Source organism: Salmo trutta, chromosome 36 (assembly GCF_901001165.1).
Source record: "Salmo trutta chromosome 36, fSalTru1.1, whole genome shotgun sequence".
NCBI lineage: Eukaryota > Metazoa > Chordata > Actinopteri > Salmoniformes > Salmonidae > Salmo > Salmo trutta.
Genome location: NC_042992.1, coordinates 21,975,835 through 21,997,430, shown reverse-complemented (window position 1 = coordinate 21,997,430; position 21,596 = coordinate 21,975,835). Strand labels below are relative to the sequence as shown.

Genomic DNA, 21,596 nt, shown 5'->3' with positions numbered 1-21,596 from the left:
AAAGGAAGACCCAGAGTTACCACTGCTGCAGAGGATAAGTTAATTCGAGTTACCAACCTCCGATTGCAGCCCAAATAAATGCTTCACAGAGTTCAAGTAAGACACATCTCTTTATCAGAGGAGGAGACTGCATGAATCAGGCCCTCATGGTCAAATTGCTGCAAAGAAACCACTACTAAAGGACTCCCAATAAGAACATGAGACTTGCTTGGTCCGATAAACACAAGCAATGGACATTAGACTGGTGGAAATCTGTCCTTTGGTCTGATGAGTCCAAATTTGAGATTTTTGGTTCCAACTGCTGTGTCTTTGTGAGACGCAGATGATATCTGCATGTGTGGTTCCCACCGTGAAGCATGGAGGAGGAGTGATGGTGTGGGGGTGTTTTGCTGGTGACACAGTGATTTATTTAGATTTTAAGGCACACTTAACCAGCATGGCTACCACAGCATTCTGCAGTGATAAGCCATCCAATCTGGTTTGCACTTAGTGGGACTATCATTTGTTTTTCAACAGGACAATGACCCAAAACACACCTCCAGGCTGTGTAAGGGCTATTTGACCAAGAACGAGAGTGCTGGAGTGCTGCATCAGATGACCTGGCCTCCACAATCACCTGACCTTAACCCAATTGAGATGGTTTGGGATGATTTGGACCGCAGAGTGAAGGAAAAGCAGCCAACAAGTGCTCAGCATATGTGGGAACACCTTCAAGGCTGTTGGAAAAGTATTCCAGGTGAAGCTGGTTGAGAGAATACCAAGAGTGTGCAAAGCTGTCATCAAGGCAAAGGGTGGCTACTTTGAAGAATAAAAAATATATTTTGATTTGTTTAACACTTTTTTGCTTACTACATGATTCCATATGTGTTATTTCATAGTTTTGATGTCTTCACTTTTATTAGAATAGTAAAAATAAAGAAAAATCCTTGAATAAGTAGGTGTGTCCAAACTTTTGACTGGTACTGTAAGTCAAAACTCTAACTCAGCCACTCAGGAACTTTCCCTGTCTTCTTGGTAAGCAACTCCAGTGTAGATTTGGCGTTGTGTTTTAAGTTATTGTCCTGCGGGAAGGTGAATTAATCTCCCAGCGTCTTGTGGAAAGCAGACTGGGCCAGGTTTTCCTCTAGGATTTTATCCTGAAAAACTCATGTCCTTAACAATTACAAGCATTCCCATAACATGATGCAGTCACCACTATGCTTGAACATATGGAGATACTCTGTAATGTATTGGATTTGCCCCAAACATAACACTTTGTATTCAGGACTGTGAAGTTGACCATGCAGTCGGATTGGAACAGTGTGGAGGCATACGAGGATGATGTGTTGTTTCTTCCAAAAGTGAGGCTTTTTATTAGCAGATAAAGAATTTATATAGCTGACGACTGTACAAGTATTTCCAAAAACAAACAGGACGATGGACAAAAAGAGGCCTAATAAACTCTAAAGAAAACCCAGGCTCAATAATTGTCTGTTAACCCAGCAGCATGTCATCCTTACCCTGTCTGTCTCTCAAACGGAAATGACAGGGTTCAAATACCAATACTCATCATGTATTTGACAAATGGGAAGAAGCCCTTTCAAAGCCTGTTCAATTAACATTAAGCTGCATGAATTAACATCTAAACTTTTTCAGATGCTACACACATGAATAACCTTAAGCGCATATGTCAATAACGGTGCAACCATGCTTTTAGCATAAATACAATCTGGGATATGAACATATACGTCCATCCGGGGATAAGAAACTTCCGCTATACTGTACACTGAATAAACCATGTGCTCTTGAATGCATCCCATTGCCTGTTGATTCTCGGACCAGGAAATGAACAGATAACCCTCTACAATCAATGAGGAAATGCCAAGTAATAATTTACCAAAAGGACATCGCTAAACCATTAAAGCTTTGCAATGTCTGATTATTAATAGAAGGCATGTCTTTAGATAATGTGACGGAGATTATAGGGCGATCATCACAAGGAGATCATAGGGCGATCATCACAAGGAGATCATAGGACGATCATCACAAGGAGATCATAGGACGATCATCACAAGGACAAAAGGTTCATTTCTTTGCCACATGTTTTGCAGTAATGATGCATGTTTTGGAATATTTTTATTCTGTACAAGCTTCCTTCTTTTCACTCTGTCATTTATGTTAGTATTGTGAAGTATCTAAAATGTTGATCCATCCTCAGTTTTCTCCTATAGGCCCTCTTCACAGGGACCAGGGAGATCCTTATAGGACTCATCCTGCATTCATCCACCCTTCCACTCCCAATCCCCCCTTACACATACTCTCGCACCCCACCCCCTCCTCACTCCCACTCCCCAGGCTGCGCTCTGCCACCCCTGGGAGATGTCAGGGGAGCTCCAGTCTGATAGGGAACAGCCGCGCGGAACAATACATGTTTGAAAAAGATGATATATATATTTCAGCAGCCATATTCTCCATAGACCTGCATGCCAAATTGGCCCAGGCAGGGTGTAGTAGGGCTGGGCTATAGATACAGACAGGCAGTGTTAGAGCTATCCTGTCCTGTCCCGGGCTGGCGATGCAGGCAGCCATTGGAACAGCGTTTTCCACACCATGGCGCTCAGGTTGGAAGGAAAGCATCCAAGCTGATATAATTGGTCCTGGTGACACAGGAAGAGAAGGTTTGATGCGATAGTAAGAGGGTAAGACTCATTCATAGTCAGACCAGGGATGGGTGATTGAAAGAGAGAAGAAGAGGCCATTGTTAGAAAGGATGTTCAGTCAGGGTTAGGGAGTTGAGAGGTTGAAAGGCGTGGAGGTTTTAGTGAGACACACACACTGGTTGGTTAAGAGGTGTGTGTGTGTGTATAGGTTGCAGGCGCTTGGCTGGTTGGGGCATTGCTCTGAGCAAAATCTTCAGATGAAACTGAGCATATGAATTGTGTTGAATAAAACAGCACTTTTTCAATTATTCATCCCTCTAAAATACACGGACCACCTAATAGATATAGAGATGCAATGCTGTGAGGAAACTGTGGGTGTAATTTAAGACTGTCATCAAACTCTTCAGATTTAAACTTATTTTAGTTCGATGTGCAATTAAGCTTATATTCATTGTCTAGGATGAGTGCATGCTGTCAAATCACTTTTTACAGGAAGAGAAAACGCATAGAAATGTTAAAGAAGGATTATGATTTGCACAGCAATCCTTCCATCCATGTTGTATGTAATAATGTGTCCTTTTTAAGAATGTCTTCAAAGTTCTGTTGTTTCTTATGGAAACAAAGGGAAGTAAAAGTAGATGTGTTGTGTGAGAAGAGCAACTCAGTCAAAATCTCCAATAGAGTCCTCTATGCAGAAGATGAGGAGGATAAATAGCACGGAATTTCCTCTGTGCGCGCGCGCACACACACACACACACACACACACACACACACACACACACACACACACACACACACACACACACACACACACACACACACACACACACACACACACACACACACACACACACACACACACACACACACACACACACACACACACACACACACACACACACACACACACACACACACACACACACACACACTCACACACACTATAATCACTGTATTCTCCCTCAACATAAAATAACAATTCTCACCGTATAATTGCCCCATTAAAAGATTGTACCTCTAAGATCTGTCACATTACTGAGCCTCCAGCCTTACTAAGGAGCTACCCCTGATCTCTCTTTAGCCAATTATCTAACCTTCACTTCTCTAAAGTCACTCTGGATCTAAAATGCCCATAGACACAGATCTAGGATCAGCTCATCATCCTTCAATCCTAACCTTTACTATTAAGGGTATAAAAATCATAGCTGACCTTAGATCAGTGTGTTGGAGGGACTTCCTCCCACTCAGCTGAAGTAACAGATTTCAGACATCGTGACCTTTACCATGGAGACGATATGACATGTTCTAGTGCCAGGGACAGAGATGGTAGCTGGGAGAAGCAGACACCTCCGCTAAGGGGGTGACGTGACAGTCTAGGGAGAGAGTTAGCTCTCAGCACTCTTGATAGCCTCAAAAGACCTGAGTGTGTGTGACAGGACACAGGAGAGAATGGTGTGGCCGTGGTGTGTGTCTTGGGGAGAGAGAGAGAGAGAGAGAGAGATGGAGAGAGAAGGAGAGAGAAAGAGAGAGAGAGAGAGAGGGGAGAGAGTGTGTGCATTTGTGCATGTATTTATATAAGTGTTTGTGTGCGAGTGTGTCCATAGGTGCGTGCGTGTCCATAGGTGCGTGTGTCCATAGGAGCGTGTGTCCATAGGAGCGTGTGTCCATAGGTGCGTGCGTGTCCGTAGGTGCGTGCGTGTCCGTAGGTGCGTGCGTGTCCATAGGTGCGTGTGTCCATAGGAGCGTGTGTCCATAGGAGCGTGTGTCCATAGGTGCGTGCGTGTCCGTAGGTGCGTGCGTGTCCGTAGGTGCGTGTGTGTGTGATGGAGGGTGTTGAGTGGGCTAGGTGTTAGACTGAAGGTGTAGACAGTGTTTAGGATAAGTCAATATGTTCTTAGAGCCTAGAGAAATGAACTTCCTCCTCCCCTGAAGTCTGCAGAAACACCCTTACACAGACCTTCTTCAGAGTTAGAAATTCTGAAAAAAACAGGGCTACCACCTTATAATGAGAGACGGAATGCAATTCTATTAGAATGCACAATATATAAATAAATGTTGTGGATAGTTCCACCCATATGTAACTATCAAATTGCTGTGGTCTGAGGGGCTTTGCCTGTTCTAGTAATTATATTTCTATGGTTCCACCACTATCAAAAATCTGAATGTAAAGGAAGACTTTATGTTGCAAGAAATAAATTCACCGGTCAGGCATTTGACAGATGCTTGACTGTAAATGTTTGCATGATCCGTCCCCACAGGGTGTGCTGTGGTGGGGCTGTTTTATTAGTGGTGTGAAACAGACAAGCTAACATCAGGTCCAACCTGTCTCTGCTACTCTACCAGACTGGGGCATTAAACACACTATGGCTTAATGCATTTTCTGGCCCATAGAGCTTGGTGTTGTGTGGGAGAAGTGAGAGAGACAAGGCAGGATGGGATATATTGTTTGTGTGTCTAGATTGCTTCTGTGGTTTAAGTTGAGAGAGAGATGGAGAGTAGGGGGAAGTGGAGGAGAGAGGGTGAGAAGAGAGGAGGAGAGGACAGAGAGGAAGAGATGACAGAGAGGAAGAGATGACAGAGAGGAAGAGATGACAGAGAGGAAGGAGAGAGGTGCACAAGGAGGAGAGAGTGGGGAAGAATTTAGCGGTAGAGGTAAAAGAATGGAAGGAAAGTCAGAGGATCTCAAAGGATGGTAAAGAGGGAGAAAGGACAAAGAGAGGATGGAGAACAGATACACATCTCAACTGGACAGACAGATACATGAAACACATGCAGTATTGAACTTAACCCATAGTGAGAAAACCTCCAAGTTGCCACTCATCAGTGCAGTGCTCTGCAAGATAGGCTAGTGCTCTCCAGCACTTGGGGCCCCGTGTCACCGCAGCAGCTGAGGGTGTTAACAGGTACTCCAGTCCCGTTAAGCGTACTCTCCCTCTCCCCTCCCATCTCTTCATATCTTTTCCCTCACATCTCCTCTCACCTCAGAGCTAAATGGCATGGATGATATAAGCACACTGAACTTTGGGGGTGGTTTGTTTTGAACCTTTTGATATAGGCCTATTACTGAGCATCTTGGTTTGGGGTAGAGATCTCATTCAGGGTTGGGAGTTTATCATCTCACAAATTGCGATTGAATAAAGTGGAATGATAGCCTATACACTAAATAAAAAATGAGGGTTACTCAAGGCTTCTTTGGGAAGGGTGATGGTTCTACATGGAACCATAATGACTCAAATAACCCTTTTGAGCTTTTCACTGGTTATTTACAGATCACAAAAGGGTTCTTTGCTCTTTTAGTGAAAATGTTAATATAGGGTAGGCAGCTCATTAGAATATTTTGTGGCGTGGTTTTCTTTCTCACAGCTCTTTTTGTGCAACCGTGAGTGACTATATCCAATGTGCTGTGTTATCAGCACCTTCAGAAAGTATTCACACCCCTTTACTTGTCCCACATTTTGTTGTGTTACAGCCTGAATTTAAAATGGATTCAATTCAGATGTTATGTCACTGGCCTACACACAATACCCCATAATGTCTGAAGTGGAATTAAGTTTTTCTAAAATGTTTTGATATCAATAAAAAATGAAAGAATACAATTATCTTTAAGGTCCCTCAGTCGAACAGTGAATTTCAAATACAGATTCACTCACAAAGACCAGGGACATTTTCCAAAGCCTCGCAAAGAAGGGCATCTATTCGTAGATGGGTAAAAAAAAACAGACATTGAAAATTGCCTTGAGCATGGTGAATTTATTAATTACACTTTAGATCAATTCACACAGTCGCTACAAAGTTACAGGCGTCCTTCCACACTCAGCTTGCCGGAGAGGAAGGAAACAGCTCAGGGATATCACCATGAGGCCAATGGTGACTATAAAACAGTTAGAGTTTAATGGCTGTGACAGGAGAAAACTGAGGATGGATCAACAACATTGTAGTTCTGCCATGTTACTAACCTAAATGACAGAGTGATAAGAAGGAAGCCTGTACATAATATGTCCTGAATACAAAGCGTTATGTTTGGGGCAAACACAACACAACACATCACTGACTACCACTCTTCATATTTTCAAGCATGGTGGTGGCTGCATCATGTTATGGGTATGCTTGTTTTTTTGGATAAAAAGAAACGGAATAGAGCTAAGTACAGGCAAAATCCTAGGGGAAAACTTGGTTCAGTCTGCTTTCCAACAGACACTGGGAGACAAATTCACCTTTCAGCAGTACAATAACCTAAAAGACAAGGCCAAATATACAATGGAGTTGCTTACCAAGACAACGTTGAATGTTCCTGAGTGGCCTAGTTACAGTTTTGAATGAAATCGGCTTGAAAATCCATGGCAAGACTTGAAAATGGCTGTCTAGCAATGCTTAACAATCAACTTGATAGAGCTTGAAGAATTGAAAAGAATAATGTGCAAATGTGCAAATATTGTACAATCCAGGTGTGCAAAGCTCTTAGAGACTTACCCAGAAAGACTCACAGTTGTAATCGCTGCCAAAGGTGTTTCTACAAAGTATTGACTCAGGGGTGTGAGTACTTATGTAAATACAATGTTTCTGCATTTCATTTTTTATACATTTGCAAAAATCTCTAAAAACATGTTTTCACTTTGTCATTATAGGGTATTGTGTTTATATGGGCGAGAAAAAAATATTTAATCCATTTTGAATTCAGGCTGTAACACAACAAAATGTGGATTAAGTGAATACTTTCTGAAAGCACTGTATACCATTACATATTATATATGACTGTGGCCAGTGACGTGTCTTGTGAAAGACTCATGTAGGCTATGGCCTTGTGTCAACTGAGAAAAGTTGACTAAATCAGTCAGTGGTTCTCAATTCTCTTCTCAGGGTCCCCCAGCTGATCCAGAGGTAGCTCACTTGATTCAACTTGTCAATTAACACAATAATAGCAGCTATGACATTTTAACAATATACCCTACCAGAATAAAGAACCCTGTTCAAAGGGATCTTAAAGAAACTTTCAAATTGAGAAAGGTTCTTTATAGAACCATTCTCCATAAAGGTTATATAAAGAACCATAAAAAAAAGTTCTATACATCCACATTAAGGGTTGTAACCATAGTAGAACCCTTTTTTGGTGCTATTTAGATCATTTTTTAATTGTTATTTTTTATAGAACCTTAGGGTTCTTTATAGCACCATACAGGTTCCAGGTAGAACCTTATGAGCATGGTTCTTTATTGAACCTTCAAAAAAGGGTTTTAAATAACATCAAAAGGGTTCTGTTTTGGTTACAATCCAAATGACCTCAATCTGGTACTATTTAGAATCATTCTTTTTTTTGTGTATGGAGCTTTATTTCAGAGATTGTTCATTGTACCGCTTTATAATCCTTAGCTAGCTCTATGTAAATAAGACTACAGGATTGTTCGATATACTATGTCTACATTCATTGTGCTGAAGAAAGAAAGTAAACTTTACAGGAAGAGCCAGATGTCATTATTTATCATCTTAAATCTAATTTATTTATGAAGCAGAAAAAGAATGGAATTCTCGGTTGAATTCGTCTTGAATTATTTAGACTGAAATGGTTAATTCCATACAAGGCCTCGGAAGATCTCGGCTCTGTTCTGTTTAATACTTTATCATCTTTCCTAAACCGAAAACTGAGGAGAAAAGCAGAGAGGGAAAAAAAGTTTATTCATCCCGGACCCTACCGCTTAATTGTTCTTTAACTCTTATTTAGAAAGTGTTTATGAAACATTTTAGAAAGCCTCAAATTCGTGAAGTTATGTTGAATAATTTATTGTTCTTGACAACTGAAGGTTTTTGGGATATTGTAGGATTTGAGTTGAAGAGAGGGTGAGAGCTATTCCAGTAGACCTATAATGTTATATTTTACTAAATTGTCTTTGATGCAACAACATTAAGCGTCTTATAAAGATATAGTGATATGATGGGTGTGGTGATTCAAATACCAAAATAAGTCCGTGATGTAGGCCTTTACTGAATCTATATATATATATATATATATATATATATTTAAAGATGTTTACCAGATCGAATTGTACCTCATTTGTATCAATGGTATTCGTCCATTCGATCCCTCTCATGCCATTTATTATTCTAGCCTTAACATTTGGAAAAGTCTCCCTCAACCCTCGGGTTGAACGGCATCATGTTATGAATCGTATTACAATGTCAGAGCTAGGCAACTCCTAACCCTTCAGCTGGCAAATCAGAAGAGATATTGCATGAAGTCAGTGGAGATAAAGCTATTAGATTAAGAAGTGTGTTAGGCAGCTCAACTCCTCGCTAATGGAGTATATTCTATAATGGAGTGACCCGTTTAGAGAGCGGTGGATGCGCAGCTCATGGTCCCAGGTTGATGCAGTCAAAAGCCGGCTAATGAAAAGAGACGCATCACTGATTGCTGCTATATCTGGGCCCGCGGTGGAAGTGGCATCGATTTAACAATTTAGCAGCCCTGTCCTCTGTGTGTTGGAATTAGTCACGGCTCAAGGATGCCCAGCTTGCCCCCTTTTACAAACATGCACACACACACACACACAAACTAAGGAAAAAATAGCCTACTACAGTATATCTCGATCTCCAATGTGCATTCATTGAGGAACTATATGTGCAAAATATTCAGTCTTGGAGGAAATTTTAAGTTCAATAAAAATTGTAAAATAAACCTATTTATATTTCATTTGTGGGCTATGATATATTTTCATGATTTAGCGACACAATTTCAGCACCATGGAGAGCGAACGCAAGGAGCAAACAGACGCATCAGAGAGAACATCATTCTGCTAAAAACGATCGTTTATTTCAGTGACTCAACAACTGCAATCGGACTTTAGTGCAAGAACATGTATACACGTGTGAAATAGTTATATCAGATGTGATCATAAGCAAAACATATATTATGCTTTATTTCGTTTAAGAGAAAAAATGGTGCTCTCATGCATCTGGTTATTATAAAAGGTCTGTAAACGGTGTAGGCCAGTAGGCTTCTCCCCCTCAGATATTCCCACGGTGCGGCTAACGTGATACTCCAACATCATAAAATGACATATTTTCAGTGTTTTTGTGATCAAACCATCCAACACTTTCTAATCTGTTTAGGGGTTCAGTTTACCTGGAGAATGAGTAGGCTATTACATTGCTTTTCTATGTCCAAAGGGATTGAATCCCTCTTTTCCACTCATTTACATCTGTGTTTTAAACTGAAAGTAGTAAGAATTTGAAGTTTATGCAGAACTTATTTACTGACACTGATGTAGCCTACGTCGATGTATTGACGCTTTTCTAAAACAAAAAAAGGCATGGAAGCATGTGCCATCATAAGGAGTTCATATACCTTTCTACAGCAGTCTCTGTAAGTCTCTGTAAGTCTCTGTAAAGAAGTCTATACATTCTGCAAAGACGAGGTAACATGTTCAACAGAACGTTGTCCCAGAGTTCTGCCTTCCATCACCTGTCTATTTAACCCAATCCATGCCCTGTCCATGGCTGGCTTGGACAACACAGGGTTAAAGGAACTCTGTCTGAACAGTGGGTCGTGGAAGACCCCGTCCACCCAATCTCTGAGGGTAGTCACTGGCGAGTCCTGCTGCCTAGCCCCCCCCACCTTCAGGTGGGGTACTTCAGTTGGATACCCCCCTGGGGAGAGAGACTCGCTGGAGGTGGCTGTGTGCATGCATGCTGGGAATTCAGGTTGGATAGCAGCAGTTTGTGCGATGGACCAGATTTTAGGTTTGCTGCTCTCTGTACTTTGCAGGTCCTGTTGAGTGTAGAATGAGTTGGTTGTTCGGTCGCGCTCTGGTGTGTGTTTGGGGCAGTCTGCTGACAGTGACAACCGCTCGTTCCCGTGTCGGGATGTGTCTGGGGTGTGTCTGAGTGGGCTGGTAGAAGGGTCTTTGGGGCGGTGGCGGTGGTCCGGTGGTGTGTGTACTGGGGTGTCCTTGGTGTGAAACTGGTGTTTAGGGTTGCAGTCAGAACCATCCGACTCCAGCAGATCAAAGTCCTCCAGATCACTCTGTTGTAGGTCCACACACCTCCCTGTTACAGAATCTACAACCCAAAAATACATAGATGTTTTAACAATCATAGTTCAACAATCTAGTTAATGATATAAATCTATGGTACGCATGCACTCACCATCAACATCTATCTCGCTTTTGATTGGCTCCTCCTCTTGCGATCCCTCTGCACTGTCGCTGTCATCGTCACAGCCCCTCTCGTCAGAGCTCTTATTGGCTCGTGGTGACCATGTGACTTTGTTCTCCTTCTTCAGCCTCCGCCGTGCATTGGCAAACCACGTGGACACCTGAATGAACAAACACATTAAGAAATGATTGCATATTTGATCAATTGCCTAGCTGGCATTTGTGGCCTTGAGCAAGGCACTTAACCCCTAAAACTGCTTCAGGGGCACTGCAGTATGGCTGCCCTCTGCTCCAACCTCACCAACCTGTGTTTGGAATTGTGTTTAGGATAAAGCAGAAGACATTTCTGTGGGATGTAATCTTTATCTGTGATTATCCGGTGCTGACACTGTAAAGGAAAACTGTCATTTATGCGGTAATTTGGGGTATTATCAGCAGTAAAAAACTCTAGCATATTATAAATGATGGTGCATTGTGGAGAAATGTTGTGGGTGGGGAAATACTTACTGTATTTCGAATGGTACTGAAATTCCATCCCACAGAATACAGTACCGTATCTTTGGAGCTCCAAAAACCTTTTTACCACTAGCGGGTGCATGGCATTGTTGTTTCTGTCTCATTAACATATTTTGAGGTGTGCCTTGTAAGAGCCTATATTTGTTGCACCCAGAGGCTGCAACACAGGTTCAAAAGTGATGAGGCAAAATTTGTACATGTCTTCTCTGGGGCCTGGAGTTTGTACTGATATCATAACCTGGTCAGGTAAAACTCAGGGTCCTATTTGTTGGCTATGACAGGGTCCAATGTTAACTTGGCTCAAAATCTACTGGCCCAAACAGAATCTCTACTGGCCCGGACATGGTGTAATTTTTAAATGCATTGGGGTCACACAGGGCCTAGGTTTGCATGCTTTCTCTCTATATGCAGCTATTAATAGCCTATATTAGGTTAGTATGATATGTATTAAAAAGCTGTTTAATATAATTTAGCAATGTAAGTCATTACGTTGTAATAATTGCATGAATTCTTGTTTCTAAAGTATGTTATTTCGCGAAAGAAAATGTACATCTCAAAATAGGATGCGGCCCCTTTAAGACACTTGCGTCCCAAAATAGATATCTAACTGGCTACAGTAGGACAGGAAAGAGGAACGCTAAAGTGTATTTTGTAGCTTACTCTTTCCAGACTATCAGTAGTAGCTAGCATATTGCTAGTGTGTTCACTATTGAAGGTTTACTTTTGTAAATTACTTTCACTAAAATAAATAAGCTCAGCAAGTAGATTTATGTGCGCTTCTTTTTACTTGAGGACAACTCGTACGTGCTGTTCGACTTTAGCATCAACTTCTGTAGTGCTCGAGAAGTAGGTGACTTGTGCGAGCGTAGTGGTGCTTGACTGTACGGCCAATTATATTGCACAAATACAAATAGCACGACTTTTCTGAGTGTCGTCTTCATTGGTTTTCAATGGTAGGCGGCGACAGAGCAGGTAAATGTTGAACTGGAATACAGAAATGCGCTGTCGGTACTGCTGCTTTGAAAATGGCCACACCAGATTATAAAGTAGTGGGGGAAATGCTGTCTCGCCACACGCTTTCCGGTGGCTCTGTTTGCACCTGTGAGTAAGAATGCTGTACCAATTTAACTCGTAACTCGTATATGTACTTCATGTTTTTGATTTAACTGAGCTGGAAGACCAGTTGTGTGGAATTTAGTCAATCACTGAACAGATCAATTAGCTCAGTTGTCCGGGTGTGGTGCCTAGTCGTAACACAATCCTGCCGTCCCTGTGGCACTCCAGGAGCAGGGTTGTCTACCCCTGGAGTACTGTTTTTAGCAATAAGTCCCGAAGGAGTGTGGTATATGACTAATATATCATGGCTAATGGATGTTCTTAGACAAAACACAATTCAAAGTGCCTGGATACAGCCGTTAGCCGTGGTATATTGGCTATATACCACAAACCCCTAAGGTGCCTTAATGCTATTAGAAACTGGTTACCAACGTAAATACAATTTTTTGTATTTTTTGTCATACCCATGGATATGGTCCGATATAGCATGGCTTTCAGCCAATCAGCATTCAGGGCTCGAACCACCCTGTTTATAATATGAAATATATAATTTTACTTGCCACTGAGCTGCCTGTAAGTTACTGCCAAAGTCACTGCAACCCCTTTACAGTGTAGTGCTCCTCAAAAAGTGAGCACTGTGATTAACCAGTACATAGTGCTCTTCGATCAGACATGTACTGGAACACAACAATAAGTTCAGTAGAGCTCCAACTAACATATTCAGTCTCCAAACACTGAGCCAGTTGTTACCTGTGTGAGTGTCATCTTGGTGATGATGGCCAGCATGATCTTTTCTCCCTTGGTGGGATACGGGTTCTTCTGGTGCTCCTGCAACCAGGCCTTCAGAGTGCTGGTGGTCTCCCTCGTAGCGTTCTTCCTCCGGGCAGCTGCACTGTCCACTGATGACCCATACCTGGGAGAAAGGAGGAGAGGGGTGTCAGAATAGGACTTTATTTGAAAGAGAACCTCTTCCAAATCTTGTATTTTCAATCCTATGTTTATTAGATCTAATATGTGCTGGAGTTTTCAAATATTTTACTTTTTCCTCATTGTACTTGTAACTATAAGGGTTTGACTTATTATTATATAGTTCATAAATGGAACTGTTTTCTGTGTCAATTACGCATGCCTTATCACTATTTCTCACGTTTAGATACTATTGAAATGTTTTCTAACAGAATTACAAGTTATTTAGAAACAGATAACATGTTTAGTAGACATACCCATATCGGTCATATGGATACTGTCCAAATGCGTAATCGTACGGATAGTACGCAGGGGTTTGAGAGGCCCCCACATGCGCAGACGCTCCATCTTTGGACTCCAATGTTCCCTGCAAATATGAAATCAAAATATTAAATTATTCATTATTATTTCATTGTGATTGAGAAAACTTAAGAAAACCTTTCAAAACCTGACCGTCAAACATAGTTTTGTTTAGGCTACGTTGCCCACCACACACTGGATCAGTCCAGTACGTACGAATTGGCCAAATGTTTGTCCTTTTAATTTTCGCTGACATGACGAATTAAGTGAAACAAGAAGAAATATATATATATATAAATATAAACGAAATTCTATATATTAAAGTACCTACCCTGGCATATAAAGCTGTTGCGTCGCCTCCGCAGGTGCCATAGTACCCCTGGCTCTTTCCATAGGCAGCCCCGTACACACTCAGACCTATAGCCGGGGTTGGTAGCTCCTGGCCCGGGGAGCCGAGCAGCCTGCTCTCGTACACCGGGCACCGGAGAGGCTGGGGAGAGGGAGGCATCACACCGGAGTCCAGGAGAGACCTTCCACCAGGCTCGAGGCAGTTGGCCAGAGAGCTCGTGCTCATGAGGAACTGGCGCGAATACAAGAATAGATTCTTCAGGAAGAATATAACCAATATGCAATGCGTGAGCACAAAACGAAAAAGGCTACCTAAAAATTAGTTATTTTGTCAAGCAAACAAAAAGTTGGGCTACAGGATTTATGTGCAAAACCGAAGACGCTATAGTAACAAAAACAATGTTTTCCTTCACCACACTTGTGATGCGTGTTGCAGTGAGAGACGCCTTACCTGGTGTGAAGGTGAGTAGGGGTATCCTAGCTGCGGGTAAGCCATGATATCAAACATCAGGGAGTGTCGGTAACTTTAAAGGATCGAGCACGAGCACAATGTCCAGCTGTCACTCATCCGTGCATCAGGATTAAGTAGCTCCTAGACGTTGATCTAAGGTCACTTTTGCAATTCCCCTCCGAATGTGGGATCTGGAGAGGTTACGCTTGATCTGTGAATAAAGGGAACTTGTACCAAATCAAACCAACACCGAAACGCACTGCTTTTCACCCGGGGTAAAGTGCCGGCACCCAATATTGGGTTTGTAATGAACAGTCTGCTTCAGCTCCTCTTCAGCTCTTCTTCAGCTCTTCTTTCGAGGTGTTTGGGAAACATCAGCTAGGGAAATGTCCGTTCCCCCCAATTCCCAATAATGCCCTTGGGATGTTTTTTGGGGGATGGCTTAGGTGTCCAAGTCGGTTGACAGTTGGTGACTCCTGAATGAATGAATATGTTTACTGTCCAGTCAATCTGACGCGGTGAAACGCATCATTTGCAGTCCAAAGCGGTAGTGATGTTGTGATCTATCATCCACAAACCAACCATGCCACTCCTGATGCGCTCTCTGCTTTTAACGCGCCTGTCTCTCTGACGTCACATGGACTCCCGCAGGCACCCTACGGGTCTTCTCCTTCAGGAACTTATATTCACTTTAGAACCTTCGATTTATCCCCTTTCCTGGAGAAATACAAATCTTTTAAATTAAACAAAATAGGCCTATGCCCCAAAAAATACAATGGTAGAAATCCTCATGCACGGAGTTCTTCCTCAATGAGAGAACAGAACAAAGCCGAAGGTAGGCCTACATTCATCCAAATAATCTTGCAGAATAAACTTAGAAAAGTCTGATTTCATTGAAATAGGCCTACAAGACAGGAAATCAAATATCTATATACCTCATATACTAGGACTACTGTACTTACCGTTATTGACGGTGTCTGTGAACGACAGACCTGCTCACTCAAAGATTCCCTCCCGTTTCCACACGAGCGCACACACCGCCCCGGGGTCCCGGTAAATGTAATGAGGATGTGTTCAATTCCCCCCTCCCTCCCTCCCTCCCCCCTCCCTCCCTCCCTCCCTCCCTCCCTCCCTCCCTCCCTCCGACACACACACACACACACACACACACACACACACACACACACACACACACACACCGCATCAGAGGGGGAACACGGAATGACGTGACAGCTCTATCGTGGATGATTGATGACTATGAGATGAAATTAGCATAATAGCTTTTTATTCCTGTAGTTTAGATAACATGTCACCTCAATGAAATTACCTCCTGACTCCTGATCAAGCTGTTACAGTGGAGATGAGATTATAATAGCCAGGTCTGAACGAATTAATCAAACAATAAGCACTTCTGTTATCTTTAGAGGACATCATTTCCAACTCAGTGGTTGTGATGCTGATAAATTCAAAGTTGCCATGGAAGGGGAAATGCTTATTCATATTGTGCTTTAGTTTTATGATGCATTACTTTATTTACCTGGTTTTTAATTACTAAAGGCCAAATTGTAATTATAGCTTAATAAGGTGTGTGTGTGTGTGTGTGTGTGTGTGTGTGTGTGTGTGTGTGCAGGCCTACAATCAGAGTAATTCTTATCAATGTCATCTCTCCCCAGAGACTATCCAAACACTTCATCCTTGATAAAACACTTGACTTGAGATATTACTGATATAACAATACTGTAACTGTATCTGTCATCACTAATCCACAGCATAAATGCTGATGAGTACCTCATCTCTCTCTCTCCCTCATCTCCCTCTCTCCCCTCCCTCATCTCTCTCTCACCCGTCCCTCATCTCTCTCTCTCTCTCTCCCTCATCTCCCCCTCTCCCCTCCCTCTCTCCCCGCCCTCATCTCTCTCTCTCCCCCCTCCCTCATCTCTCCCTCTCCCCCTCTCTCATCTCTCACTCCCTCTCTCCCCTCTCTCATCTCTCTCCTGCTCTCTCCTCATCTCTCTCTCCCTCTCTCCCCCTCTCTCATCTCTCACTCCCTCTCTCCCCCTCTCTCATCTCTCTCCTGCTCTCGCCCCATGTCTCTCTCTCCCTCTCTCCCCCTCTCTCATCTCTCTCTCTCCCTCTCTTGCTCTCTCATCTCTCTCGCTCCCTCTCTCCCCTCCCTCATCTCCCTCTCTCCCCCTCTCTCATCTCTCTCTCTCCCTCTCTTGCTCTCTCATCTCTCTCTCCCCCTCCCTCATCTCTCTCTCCCTCTCTCCCCCTCTCTCATCTCTCTCCTGCTCTCTCCCTATCTCTCATCTCTCTCTCCCTCTCCCCCTCTCTCATCTCTCTCTCCCTCTCTCCCCCCTCTCTCATCTCTCTCCTGCTCTCTCCCCATCTCTCTCTCTCCCTCTCTCCCCCTCTCTCATCTCTCTCCTGCTCTCTCCCCATCTCTCATCTCTCTCTCCCTCTCCCCCTCTCTCATCTCTCTCTCCCTCTCTACCCCCTCTCTCATCTCTCTCCTGCTCTCTCCCAATCTTTCATCTCTCTCCCCCCTCTCTCATTCTCTCCCTCTCTCCCATAGCAGCTAAAAGGGGAAGCATGTTTCTGTTCACTTATTCTGCATCATTGATGAGAAAGGTCAGTGGATTTATACTGTACGCTTAGTTCACTGACTCCTTCCCCTCTTTAGGGCTCTTCTTTAGGGCTCTTCTTTAGGGCTCTTCTTTGGGGCCCTTATTAGGGGAATGAGAACACCTCCTGATAGCCTGGCTAATGTGGAATTATAGTATGGAAGAGTAGTATAGAAGTATAGTATGGAAGTGTGCACTTTAGGACACTACAGTGTGCGTTACAGTATGGTAGATTGTGGGTTAGGCTAATTCAAGTCTACAACGGTATAGATTTGTTATTATCATCTTCAGAGAGAGAGAGAACGAGATACAGCGAGACAGAGAGAATAAAAGACAGAGAGACAGAGAGACAGAGAGCGAAAGAGAGGGAAGAGAGTAGCTGTGTCAGAAGACCTTTGTACTGTGGTGATGAAGGACAGTGGATCAGCTGTTTCTTTTTCTTCCTTCTCTCCCTTCCTCCTCCTCTCTCACCAGGCCTGCCCCATTCAGAATGAAACAAGGTAAGAAGTACAAATGAAGTAGAGGAATTTGATAATCCATTTAGTAGATATGGACAAAATACATAACCAATATTCAATTATATTATATTTTATTCTATTCAATATTTTGTTCTGTTCCATTGTATTGTACTGTGTTGTATTGTATTCTACTGTATTGCATTGTATCATTTTGTTCCATCATATAAGAAGATGATGAGAGCAGGTGAACTATACTTTCCTCCATCGCTCTACCTTCATAAAGCACTTTCTCTCTCTCTCTCTCTCTCTCTCTCTCTCTCTCTCTCTCTCTCTCTCTCTCTCTCTCTCTGTCTCTCTCTCTCTCTCTCTGTCTCTCTCTCTCTCTCTCTCTCTCTCTCTCTCAGCAATCTACGGCCATCTCTCATTGTTCTATAAGTGATTCTTCATCAGAGACTTTTAAACCATGTTTTTCTCCTCTCTGCCAAAGACATTACCAGCTATACCTCTTCTCCCAGTCTTTTATGAAAAAACCCCAAAAAAACCTGAGAGATGAAAAAAGCATCTACATGTTAAAGGATGATTAAAATTGTATAGTATTTGTACTTTCAGGTAGGAAATATTCAAATGTGCCTTTCCGTACCGTATAGTGATTGAAGGAAGTTGTGATTTGAGTTTTCCCCCTTTCTGCATTTATCTACCGTAATGCTTTCTTCTCTCATATTACCGTGTGTGTGTGTGTGTGGGGGGGGGGGGGGGACCTGCTGTGATGCCTTTCCCTCTCTCACATTAACTCCACACCCTTCCCACTGTATTATAGTTCAAGTATGCAGAGAGGAGAAAAAAGGAAGTGTGTGTTTCCTGTTGAGTAGATTATGAATGAATGATCATTACAATAATCCCAGTCTAACAGATACAGTGTATTCTCAGGTACCTGTAGTAGTATGCAATATAGATGTATACCATATACACTACCGTTCAAAAGTTTGGGGTCACTTAGAAATGTCCTTGTTTTTGAATGTAAAGCATATTTGTTGTCCATTAAAATAACATCAAATTGATCAGAAATACAGTGTAGACATTGTTAATGTTGTAAATTACTATTGTAGCTGGAAACTGCTCATTTTTAATAGAATATCTACATAGGCGTACAGAGGCCCATTATCAGCAACCATCACTCTTGTGTTCCAATGGCACGTTGTGTTAGCTAATCCAAGTTTATAATTTTAAAAGGCTAATTGATCATTAGAAAACCCTTTTGCAATTATGTTAGCACAGCTGAAAACTGTTGTGCTGATTAAAGAAGCAATAAAACTGGCCTTCTTTAGACTAGTTGAGTATCTGGAGCATCAGCATTTGTGGGTTCGATTACAGGCTCAAAATGGCCAGAAACAAATAACTTTCTCCTGAAACTCGTCAGTATATTCTTGTTCTGAGAAATGAAGGCTATTCCATGCAAGAAATTGTCAAGAAACTGAAGATCTCGTACAACGCTGTGTACGTCTCCCTTCACAGAACAGCTCAAACTGTCTCTAACTAAAAGGGAAAAGAGCAGTGGGAGGCCCCGGTGCACATCTGAACAAGAGGACAAGTACATTAGAGTGTCTAGTTTGAGAAACAGACGCCTCACAAGTCCTCAACTGGCAGCTTCATTAAATAGTACCCGCAAAACACCAGTCTCAACATCAACAGTGAAGAGGCAACTGGATGCTGGCCTTCTGGGCAGAGTTCCTCTGTCCGGTGTCTGTGTTCTTTTGCCCATCTTAATCTTTTCTTTTTATTGGCCAGTCTGAGATTTGGCTTTTTCTTTGCAACTCTGCCTAGAAGGCCAGCATCCCAGAGTCGCCTCTTCACTGTTAATGTTGAGACTGGTGTTTTGCGGGTACTATTTAATGAAGCTGCCAGTTGAGGACTTGTGAGGCATCTGTTTCTCAAACTAGACATTCTAATGTACTTGTCCTTTTGCTCAGTTGTGCACCGGGGCCTCCCACTCCTCTTTCTATTCTGGTTAGAGCAGATGTTATTGCGGATGTAGCGAAATGCTTGTGCTTCTAGTTCCGACAGTGCAGCAATATCTAACAAGTAATATCTAACAAATTACACAACATATACCCAATACACACAAATCTAAGTAGGAATGAATTGAGACTATATACTTATGGACGAGCGATGTCAGAGCAGAACGGACAGAGATACAGTATAATAGTATAGAATACAGTATATACATATGAGATGAGCAATGTCAGATATGTAAACATTAAGTGACTAAGATAACGTAGAATAGTATAGAATACAGTATATACATATGAGATCAGTAATGCCAGATATGTAAACATCATATATGTAAACACAGATATGAAAAAAATATGTCTTCTGTATTGTTTTATTTGGAATAACATCGTTTGGTTTTCTTAATTTCATTAGAAAAAACTGTTTTCTTGAAACTGAGTCTCACAGAAAGAAATAACATCATCTTTTTCATTGTCAGATGTAAAACACATTGTCATCCTCTTGAAGTGATGTGTGTTTGTGTGAATAGCACCTAAAGCCAGAGCAGAATAATATAAAAATATAGATATATTTCTATTTGTAGTGTTGAACCCAAATGAGGGTTAGACAGTCACCTTTCATGGGACAAATGGAATGTCAATCAAGCACTGAAACACAGAAGGGTTTTCCCCCGGGACATAGGGGTTCTAGAATAATGATGGGGTTCTGTTGTTGGAACATCGTCACTTTAGGTGCAGTGGGACTGATGTTGGGGAAACCAGTGTCCTTTTATCTCTCTCCTGTCCCTCTCTCTTCTCTTCCTCAATCTTCTGTCTCTCCCCACTACCTCCCTCCTTTACTTTCTCCCCTTTGCTCCTGTCCACCTATCGCTCTCTCCTTCACCCACTGCCCTGTTCACCCTTCTCCCACTCTTTTCTGCTCTCTCTTTCCTCCCCTCTTTTATTTGCCTTTGCTTCACTCCCACCTCCCTCTCTCTCCTTTACCCTCTACCCTCTACCCCCTCCCCATTTCCTCTCCTCTCTCCCATCTCTCTCTCCTCTTCCCTCCATCTCCTGGTCTTGTAGTTTGGCTGGAGAGGGTCAGAAGGGACTGTGTTGAGTGGTCTCTCTCAGTGGTCAACAAGGCAGTAAAAGTGTGTGTGTGTGACAGAGAGAGAGGGTCGATAAAAAGATTGGTGAAAGAGGCCTTATATCAGATTCCATCCAATGAAAAGTGTAGAGAGAGAGATGACGACAGAAAAAGTACAAGAGAGATGTGAAGAGAGGAAAAAGACAGACAGAAAGTAGGAGGGTGAATGTGACAAAACATGAGAAAGAGAGAGATGGGAGGATCATTTTAAAAGAGATCAAATGTAGAGAGACAGAGATAGAATGAGAATTAGTAAGATGGAGAAAAAGGAAGATGGAGAGGTAGATAGATAAAGAAAAAGGGAGAGAGGTAGATAAATAGGGAGGTATATAGAGAGGTAGATAAATAGGGAGGTATATAGAGAGGTAGATAAATAGAGAGGTATATAGAGAGGTAGATAAATAGAGAGGTATATAGAGATGTAGATAAATAGAGAGGTATACAGAGAGGTAGATAAAATAGAAAAGTATACAGAGAGGTAGATAAATAGAAAGGTATACAGAGAGGTAGATAAATAGAGAGGTATACAGAGAGGTAGATAAATAGAAAGGTATACAGAGAGGTAGATAAATAGAAAGGTATACAGAGAGGTAGATAAATAGAGAGGTATATAGAGAGGTAGATAAATAGAGAGGTATATAGAGAGGTAGATAAATAGAGAGGTATATATAGAGAGGTAGATAAATAGAGAGGTATATAGAGAGGTAGATAAATAGAGAGGTATATAGAGAGAGGTAGATAAATAGAGAGGTATATAGAGAGGTAGATAAATAGAGAGGTATATAGAGAGGTAGATAAATAGAGAGGTATATAGAGAGGTAGATAAATAGAGAGGTATATATAGAGAGGTAGATAAATAGAGAGGTATATAGAGAGGTAGATAAATAGAGAGGTATATAGAGAGGTAGATAAATAGAGAGGTATATAGAGAGGTAGATAAATAGAGAGGTATATACAGA

At 42.1% G+C, this 21,596-nt stretch overlaps 1 protein-coding gene and 1 long non-coding RNA gene across 3 annotated transcripts; one reads left to right on the top strand and one right to left on the bottom strand.

Annotated features, from left to right (window-relative positions):
* Positions 1 to 9,451: 9,451 nt before the first annotated feature.
* On the bottom strand, positions 9,452 to 15,242 carry LOC115175639 (iroquois-class homeodomain protein irx-4). Of its 2 annotated transcripts, none has more exons than XM_029735042.1 (6): positions 14,421 to 15,242; positions 13,953 to 14,225; positions 13,579 to 13,688; positions 13,106 to 13,268; positions 10,776 to 10,944; positions 9,452 to 10,688 (listed from the first exon to the last, which is right to left on the bottom strand). In XM_029735042.1, exons 1-6 carry the CDS (start codon positions 14,475 to 14,477, stop codon positions 10,024 to 10,026), a joined length of 1,437 nt encoding a protein of 478 aa, XP_029590902.1. In that variant the 5' UTR covers positions 14,478 to 15,242; the 3' UTR covers positions 9,452 to 10,023. The 2 variants fall into 2 exon arrangements, with proteins under 2 accessions (XP_029590902.1, XP_029590903.1); XM_029735043.1 differs by having other exon boundaries at positions 13,953 to 14,201.
* LOC115175640 (uncharacterized) lies at positions 12,230 to 17,568 on the top strand. The gene is made up of 3 exons (XR_003872072.1): positions 12,230 to 12,400; positions 16,996 to 17,051; positions 17,519 to 17,568. It is a non-coding gene; the product is annotated as an uncharacterized LOC115175640 (long non-coding RNA).
* Positions 17,569 to 21,596: the final 4,028 nt, after the last annotated feature.